This window comes from Pinus tabuliformis, chromosome X, assembly GCF_031772625.1.
Source record: "Pinus tabuliformis cultivar Carrire ecotype Pingquan chromosome X, CPIR1, whole genome shotgun sequence".
Taxonomy (NCBI): Eukaryota; Viridiplantae; Streptophyta; class Pinopsida; order Pinales; family Pinaceae; genus Pinus; species Pinus tabuliformis.
Window position 1 is genome coordinate 1,403,664,827 of NC_142308.1, and position 9,382 is coordinate 1,403,674,208.

The following is a 9,382-nucleotide window of genomic DNA, read 5'->3' on the forward strand; positions in this document are numbered from 1 at the left end:
TAAAGGGTTATATGGTGGAATGTTGAAAGAGAGAATCTATTTATGTATTGATGCCTTGTTTTCCTTTTATTGGTAAACTCATATGAAACCAAAATAAATTTGTAAGCACCATTCAAGTTTTCTTTGAATTGATTTTTTATGGAAGTGGGCCATTAAGATAATTCATTAAGAAGTAGGAAACTAGCTCAAGTGACTTGCAACACATCATTTCTTGTGCAATGGAGCAATACTTTCTTGCATAAACATTTCATTATAGATGTTAATGCTAATATGGATAAAGATCAGAAGCACACGCTCGGAGGGAGCAGTCCTTAGTGGCAAAAAAGATAGGGAGAGTAGTTGACAATTCATATGAAGAAATAACAGTCTTGAGGAGTTACTATTTGCCATTGATGTAAAATGGGGAGAGAAAGATCAAGAAGCATGAAGGCAAGCGGAGCATGATCATAGGGGATATATGGTTTCCATCAATGGCAAAGGAGGGGTTGTTGAAAAAAGTTGCCATTAATGTCAAAACCAAGCAAAGGTGAGCCTGCAAAAGAAGGAAACAGCTCAAGAAGTTATCCCTCCATGGAAGTAGAAGTGTTTAAACCCTCGAGTCATAAATGAAAACTAGAAGAATACCTTTGGGAAAATTCATGAAAAAGGTGGTCGAATTCAGTGTAGATGCAAAATAAAGTTACACCATTAGACGATTCATTCTAATACCTTTCCAATGGTAGCTGGAATGCCTCCTAATTCCTTACAATTGAGGAGATATGAATTTTTGAAATGCATATATTGATCTCCCTGCCATAGCTCAGGTCGGCCCTGATTTGAGGGTTAAAACCACTGTAATTATAGGTAATGGTGCACTCATTTGACATACAATTCACTCGTTGAGCTAGATAGAAGATATTTGAGATGTCATCAAGGTTGAACTAAGGAAGATAGGTCGAGATCTTAAGGAAAGATTTAAGAAGCAATTGCATGACATGTTTGGGACAACCCTATGTAGATTTTAAGGTCAGATTAAAGGAACAACTAACTCAGAAATCAAGATGAAGGAAATTCTGTGTGTAAGAAGAGAAGCCCTGCGGTTCAACAAGTAAAGAAAATATCAAGCCTTCATTCTATGTAATGTGAGAAAGTTTAAATTAAAAAATAGTACCATAGAGTCGAGTAGGAATATGTGCAAGAGTGCAAGCCAGATGTTGTGATCGATATAACAAAACAATGTCTAAGCAATAAGTATAAAATATTGAAACTTGAAGTAGTGGAAGGGATAAGTATACTAGGATAGATCTTACTCCCACAAAAAGAAGCAAACTTTATGCATTGCTTCCAAATTTAGAGAAATTGGATAAAATGAGTCTTGTGGAATCTATGTTGAATGGGGATAACTTAAACTTTAGGAATTTTGTGACAAAGTGGGCACAAAGTGTATGCAAATGTGAGTAACATCTGGATATTTTACTGTAGAAGGAACAAGATTTGAAGCTTTCTTAGAAGTAGTACTTCAAATATATTAAAGGATATCATAATACTTTCTTAGCCAATGTTGAAGAGATGAAGTATGTATCTAAGTCTTGTAATGAAGAAGATGCAAAGTTTAGAGAAGATCTCAAGGAACAGAACCTCAATGGGATTTTTCTGGTTCAAAATTGGATTCGTTGTCTACTTTTGTTTGTTTTGGTAGATTAGGGTAAATGTTTTATAAGTTTTTGTATTGATTAGGGTGAAGTATTATACTTAAGGTTTTTCGATGTGAAGGATTTTTTCTGGTTTAAGTCAGGTTTATTCTTTACCTTTGACTTTGTTCATTTATAAATTATAAAGGTAAAGTGTTATACTTTTAACTGACAAAAAAAATAGTAGACTGGTACGAGGAAGAAGGACAATAGATTAAGGGTCTATCTTGTTGTGTGCAAAAAAGGAGTAGACTAAATAGGTTGAGGGCATCTCCGTGACAGCAAGTGTTTAAAAAAGTTAGGCCATGGGCCTAGTTGCAAACATACAGGGATAGTTTACAAGTAAAACCATAGTGAGCTACAGTGGCAATGGAAGAACCAAAGGTGACAATTGTGGACTAGTGACAACAAGGTGAGCAATACTAGGGGTCATATTGTAGAAGATGAAATAAGGACAGTTGAAGACAAGGTAAGTGCAAAGCAATGGTTATGGTTAGGCTTCAAGGGGCAAACCTAAGGATTGCATGGTTGATGACAATTCATTAAATATTTTAGGACCAAAAAGTTGTTGATGACATATCTAAGTAAAAAATTAAGGACCAAGTTGTAGGAATATTCGAGTATCCCAAGGGCTAAGAGTGCATATCAAAGTTCACTATTTGTTGAGTTGGTGGTCAGTTAAGGGGTTTGGTGTCTCCTACAGGTCGGTTCCTACAAAGAACCTTCTGAGTCGGTGCTTAGTCTAAGGGATTGGTGTCTCTTATAGGTTAGAGTCTACAAAGTCTTGAATATTTATGTTTTCATATGATCATTGCTTGCAAGGTTGTAATTCAGTAGGTTGGTGCCTACGTACAATCAGTTGTAACAAGAGTTGGTGCTCTTGAAGATTTTATTGATTACAAAAGTTTACATATTAAATCTTGTGTCTCATATGTTACTTGGTCTTTATTTTTTAAGGTGGTGAAGATGGCTAATTAGCTTAATTTTGATTCACCCTTGCCCCTCTCTTAGTATTTCCAACAATCAACATGCTAGAAAAACATGATCAATCATTTTCTTTTTTAAAATATGCTATGTTGGCAATGAGATCGTTGGAATGGGATGGTAGCAATAGGGTCATGACATAACCATTATGGAAATCCATGAAACTCCCTATTACTTAGAATATGATGCCATTGAACTATGTTTTTAGGGAATTTGAAAAGAAACAATGTTGTAAAAAAACTTGGCTTAATTTTTCATGTGAGTATAGAATTTTCTTTGGAATGATGATTCTCATATTATTTACTTATAAGACTTTGATTTAAAGTAAAATACTAGCTAGGAACCTATCAGGCCAAGTATTTGGTAACTTCATGAATTGAATTTTTTATTAAGGGGAACATTAATATATACACATAGGAGAGAGAGGCCCTTGGGATTCACATTCCACTGTCTATTCATCTTCTTATTTTATATTTACATATTTACAGTATATTTGCCCAATCTTGGAGGATTAGGTGTCAACATTTCTCCCCTTAATTTGAAGGGGTGTTTGTAAGTCCAAGCATCATTCTAAATAGTTCAAACTTTTCTTTTCCAAGTTCTTTCGTGAAGATCTTTGCAATCTTCTCATCTGTGGAACAATGGTGTAAGTGAATAGTATTATCCTCAACATGATGTCAAATCAAATGATACTTTGTATTGATATGTTTGGTTCAATCATAGATTTTTCCATTCATGTCCAATTTTATTGTAGAGGTATTTTCAATTAAAAGAGGAGTAGAGTGCACTTGTTTGTCTTGCAAATCTTCAAGAATTTTCCTGAACCACACAATCTCCTTGGTTGCTTTTGCAGCCACCACATTTTCTACCTTTCTTGTGGAATTTACTGGAACTGACTATTTGCAGAAGCTCTATGAGACAACTCACGATCCAAGACTCATAACATAACCTGAAGTATATACTCCATTTTCCTTATCTCATCAAAGTTTGAAGCAAAGTATCCAATCAAAATAAAATCATCCACCTATCTATATTTGAGGCCAAAGTCTTGAGTTCCCTTCAAGTACCTTAGAAATCTTTTTGCAGCAGACCAATGAACCTTACAATTTTTTTGCGTAAACCTAGAAAGGATTCCAACAACAAACGATATATTTGTTCTCGTAGTAGTGAGGTATTTATGACTTCCTATGAGTTGTTTGTACTTAGTTGCATCCTCAAATTAATTTCCTTCTATGGATGTGAGATTTAGATTTTATTCCACTGGAGTGGACAAAGGATTGCATTCAACCATGCCAAAATTGTTCAACAAATCTCCAATGTACTTCCTTTGAGAGGAATATAATTTTTTGATATTGGGTTACTTCAACACCCAAACAGTAGTGAACATATCCCAAATTTTTCATCTCAAATCTTTTCCTCAAATATTTCTTTAGGGATGCAATATAATTTTCATTGTTCCCTGACATCAATAGATCTTATACATTCACCACAAGATAGACAATAGTTTTGCCAACTTTCTTGATGAATAAAGTTGCATCATCAAGATCAAAGTGTTTGAAATTTAGTTTTAGAGGATGCTCAATCAATTTCTCATACCAGCCTCACGATGCTTGTTTGAGGCCATACAAGGATTTAATAAGCTTGCATACTTTATGCTCTTTTCCCTTCGCAACAAAACCTTCTAATTGGGACATAAAAAAAATTTCTTTCATATCTCCATTCAATAAGGTAGTTTTTACATCCATTTGATGGACTTTCCATCCATTCTAAGCTGCCAAGGAAAAGAGAGTTTGGATGGTAGCCCATTTTTCCATGTGGGAAAAAATATCCTCATCATTAACCCCTTCTTTCTATGCAAATCCTTTTGCCATGAGCCTTGCTTTGTGTTTGTCAAGTGAGCCATATGAGTCATACTTATTCTTGAAGACCCACTTGCAACTAATCGATTTGAATCCAAATGGAGGGTCCACCAGCTTCCAAATTCCATTATTTATAAGATCATATACTCTTTCTGCATTGCTTCTTTCCATTCATCATGAGAAGTAGCTTCCTTAAAGGAATTTGGTTTGATATTAGAAGACAAATTTAACTCACAATCGTAAGAAACATCCATATCAACAACTGAATCAGAATTATCTACATCACCTCCATTTTGTCTAGTAGAACTTCCCATTCTTGTCTTTCCAACATCATCAAGACAAACACTTTCAAGTGTCTTAGTGATCCATTTTGGAGGACCTTTCTGAGATGGTCCAGGTTGTTCTGTTGACTGAGATGGGGTTGAATAAATATTTACCCTTCCAACTCTCTCAATCACATCACTCAAAGTGTCTTCTTGATTTGAAAAAGTGGTTGGAACTTCATGAGGGTGAGAAAGTGATTTAGAATGATATTCCACATATTTATCCAGGATAGGGATCCTCCCTTCAATATGTGGAATCTCATTATCAAATTCCTAAAAATATTTTACATGAGTGAATTTGTCCAAGTGCTCAAGTTGCCACTCAACACCATTGTTAGTATTGGAATATTCAAGAAAAATAACGTCTCTAGACAGTATAAACATCTTATGTACTTCATCATAGAGACGATATGATTTGGAGGTATCTGAGTACCCCAAGAAGATACACTTTCAACTCCTTGCACCAAGTTTGTTTCTCTATTTCTTAGGAATCAAGGCATAACATGTGGAACCAAAAACCTTGAGATGCCTTATTGAAGGAATGTGGCTCTACGACATTTCATGAGTCTTTTTTTTAGATCATGAGATGGACATGTTTTTTTAATATACACTACACATAGAATTGCATCATCCCATAACAACGTCTTTACATGTTTGAAGAACATCATTGAACGAACCATATTTAAGATTGTATTGTTCATTCTTTCGGCTACACCATTCTGTTGAGGATTATAAGTCATAGTTGTTTGATTTTGAATCCTGTGTTGTTGAAGATAGTTTTTAAATTCATTTGGAGTATATTCTTTTCCATTATCATTACAAATATAGCTAATATGAGATTGTGTATCGTTTTCAATACATGTATGAAAGTTTTTTAAAGATTCAAAGGCTCCATATTTATTATTCAACAAATATACCCAACACATTCTAATGTAGTCATCAATCAAAGTCATCATGTATTTATTTCCATTTGCAGAAGGAATAAGCAAAGGGCCACACAAGTAAAAATGAATTAGTTCATGATTTCTACATTCTTTGGAAAGAGAATCATGAAATGGTTGTTTGTTATGTTTCCCTTGGAAAACTAGTAACACCAATTCTCATCAATAAACGAAGGTTGTCATAGTTCAAATGACCAAATATTGCATGCCATGAAAAACTAGATGGCAGTGTACCTTCATTGTAATGAGAATTTTATGCATAGTTTTCTGCACAAGAAAATTTTCCTTGCATCTTCAAGAGTCTTTCTTCTTCTATTCTTGTCATGACAAGTGTGTTGTCTGATGCTTTTCTCACCTCAACTTTGCCATCAAACATGTGAATGGAGTATCCTTGCTGGCGAATGTGAGACAAGGAAAATAATTTTCTCCAAAACTCTTGGAGGTAGAGAACATCATGCAGATGAAAGTCAAGGAGTCCAGTTAGTTTGAGCCTAAGGGTTCCAAGTCCGAATGGCTTGAGTTTTGAATTGTCTGCAAAATAGGTTGCTTCATCTACATTGTCACTAAAATCTTCAAAGAAATATTTTTGAAATGTCATATGGTAGGTGTTAGCACTTGAATCTGGCCTCAGGCTGAAGAAGGTGAAACTCAAGGTAACATCAAACCACTTAGCCTCGTAGCTAGCCCTACGAGGACAGGAGAGGGCTCTCTCCGGGTCTATTCGGCAAAAGGCCTTCAAAGGGCTGAGATGACCAATAAAGAACACTGATTTTAGGCTAGTAAATTGATAAAAAGGAGTTTTTAATAAATGATGGGGTTTTTCTGGGCTACATGGGGCAAAGGAACAACTTGAACAGAGAAATGTAATCAAAAACACAGATTATCTCCTGAGGCAAGGTAGGCAAGAAAGTTTAACATCAAATTGAGATTAAATGGAATGGCAAGACTGCTGAGGAGCTGACAAGGGCATAGAAGATGAATCCTTGTCAAACAGAAGAAAACATTAAATATGAACAAACTTAAAGGCAGAGCATATAAATTATGAATTCTACCTTAACACTTCATTTGTTCAAATGGAAACGATCATGAAATGACATGAACACATAACAGGCTACATATGAAACAAAAGAGGACACAAATGTTAAATCTCATACCACAGGAATCTCAGGGGTCAGAGCTGCATTTTTTAATTAAAATCTCTGTCAAAATCTGTACAATGAAGCTCTGTTCTCTCTCCTCCACCAGCGCTCAGAACTCTCTCTCCCCTCTCTCTTTTACAAATGAATTTTTAATACAATAAATAAATGCTGCTAAGGGAAAAACAAATCGACCCCAAAACAGGGGCGCTGTTTCACCTGCAGTTACAAAAAAAGAAAAGAGCGTTTCCATTTATTCTAAAATAGAACAGCGTTCCTCTAAAAATCCTCTGATGGCCAATTAAGAGATAAATGCTGGAGCGCAGATCCCTTTGAATCATTAACTGAAGTCTTGAAATAGGAATCGAATCCTATGTCTTCGGCTGTGATGTATATCTTTGTTCCAATTTAAAGTATTTTGGCTCCGTTTGAATAGCGCTCTTGGGCCATATTCATGAGCCAGTTGTTGCTACCCAAGTCATCTTTTTCGCGAGCATACTTTGCATAGTCATTTCTCAGAGTCTGCATCAGGATCATTGAGACTAAACCCGTGAGCTAATTTACATAGGTGGGCACAGTCATGGATTCGGGTATTTTACAGCATCACTGATGAAATCTATACGAGATTCATACTCAAGAGTCAAGACACTACAATAGGAGTGCAGGTTAATGCCTCTTATACTCCATAAAGAAAATATGTGTTCCTTAGGGTAACAATAATTCCTTGATGGTATGTAGCTCCAACAACCTCTTACTCAGCATAAGAACTATAGCAAAGAACATGTGCTCGTTTCTCAAAGGACAACAACAGTCATTCGGAATGTGCATCTTTGGAACCAGCAGAACCTCCACCAAAATTGACTGAAATAAATTTCCTCTGACCTGGTTTTAATTGGTGACTTCCACGTTTGTTCAATTAAATGCAACCAGGGCCTGTAGGACACAACCTGAATATATTCAAACATCACTAATTACATCGGTTTCCTCATTGCTTCACTGACTGGGACTCTCCATTTACCTTTGTTTCAGGGTTGGAAAAATGGGCATAGGTAGTGAAGTGGGATTCACGCCATTTAAAAGAGAGGTGCGCGTAATGAAAATTTCTTTACCATTTGCATCATTAGGCATGTCCTCAACACCAACCCCTGACATAGTTGTGGACCCCTCTTGTAGGTTTTCCATGTTGCATCGCCTCAGGGAAGGAACATTCCCTTCACAATACCGGTGCCATAGCTTTCGGTATGTTGATTCCAAACCATGAACAAAGTTATGTCCATCAGAAATCTTGGACTTCAGCATCCGTTCCCGAAGACACATCCTCAGAGATGAGAGCAAAGGAATGTTAGAAGCTAACTCCAATGCCTTGCTGACATACTCATCTTCAGTTTGAGCAATTAAATTTGTCAAACCAACTTGGTGCAGAAGGCTTACACCCACATTGTGAGCATGAACAGACCCTGCCATGGTAACACATGGAACGCCCATATACAACGATTCACATGTGGTGGTCGTTCCTGCATATGGAAATGTATCCAAGCTGATATCCATTAGGGAGTATGCTTGCATGTGATCATGGTTAAGCAAAATCAGAGGTAAAAGATCAACACGCAAAGACTCTAATCCGAGATTCTCCAAGGTTGAAAGAAATCTCTGCCTCACACTATCACAGCAAAAGGGCTTACACTTAACAACAAGTCGTGATGTAGGAATTGCACACAAAATCTTTGCCCATACACGCAAAACTCGCGGTGTTATCTTGGCGAGATTATTGAAGCTTCCAAAGGTGATGAATCCATTAGAAAGAGCAGGTGTTTCTACAACAGGCCCTGCTTCTGGAGATGGTGTGTAGCAGAGGAAACATCCTGGCAATCTTACAAGCTCTTCCACATGCTTCTGTCTTGTTTCCAAAGGATCTGCCAATGAATCTGTAAATCGATAATCAATGGTCGGCAAACCAGTTGTATTTGGATAACCAATCCATGTAGCCTGTACTGGAGCAGGCCTTCTTCTCATCAATTCCATATATATCTTGCCAAAGCCCACCTTTCTTCAGAACTCTTTCTCTAAACCTATGTGTCTTTGCATCTTAACAACTGCAGAATAAACGACCACCTTGTAATTGCTATAATCATGGCATGCAAGAGGTGCTTCTATGAAATATGAGACTGAATGTGTGAAGTAATCTGGTGATACGTAACCAATAACTAGTTGTCGTTCAGGATCCTTAGGATTATCCCAAGTAGTGTACTGAGGATAGAGATTCATAAACTGTTTACCCCATTCCCTGTGTGCAATTGAATACCTGCGACAGTAATTTTAATACTAATTTAAAACTGTCAGCGGGTGTTGATCCTCAGTTGAGCTCCATGGAAAATTGAGCTATCTGTTTGCTGAAACTGGTGAAGATAATGCGGTGACAGAGTTGCCTTTGAAGCTAAAACAGGGTTGTCATTTGAAGAATTGGAAACT

General features: G+C 36.5%; 1 protein-coding gene across 1 annotated transcript; it reads right to left on the reverse strand.

The window, feature by feature from the left end:
• Nucleotides 1–7,501: 7,501 nt before the first annotated feature.
• LOC149145271 (putative UDP-N-acetylglucosamine--peptide N-acetylglucosaminyltransferase SPINDLY) lies at nt 7,502–9,131 on the reverse strand. Its single transcript, XM_089449420.1, has 2 exons — nt 8,023–9,131; nt 7,502–7,860 (listed from the first exon to the last, which is right to left on the reverse strand). Exons 1-2 carry the CDS (start codon nt 8,933–8,935, stop codon nt 7,826–7,828), a joined length of 948 nt encoding a protein of 315 aa, XP_089305546.1. The 5' UTR covers nt 8,936–9,131; the 3' UTR covers nt 7,502–7,825.
• Between the last annotated feature and the right edge of the window lie 251 nt (nt 9,132–9,382).

What these genes read in the sequence shown, in the direction of transcription:
- LOC149145271 (XM_089449420.1), bottom strand. Translation starts at nt 8,935, where the DNA reads ATGGAATTGATGAGAAGAAGGCCTGCTCCAGTACAGGCTACATGGATT. An exon ending in CATGCCTAATGATGCAAATG is followed by an intron (nt 7,861 to 8,022) that starts GTAAAGAAATTT and finishes GAATATATTCAG; the next exon opens with GTTGTGTCCTACAGGCCCTG.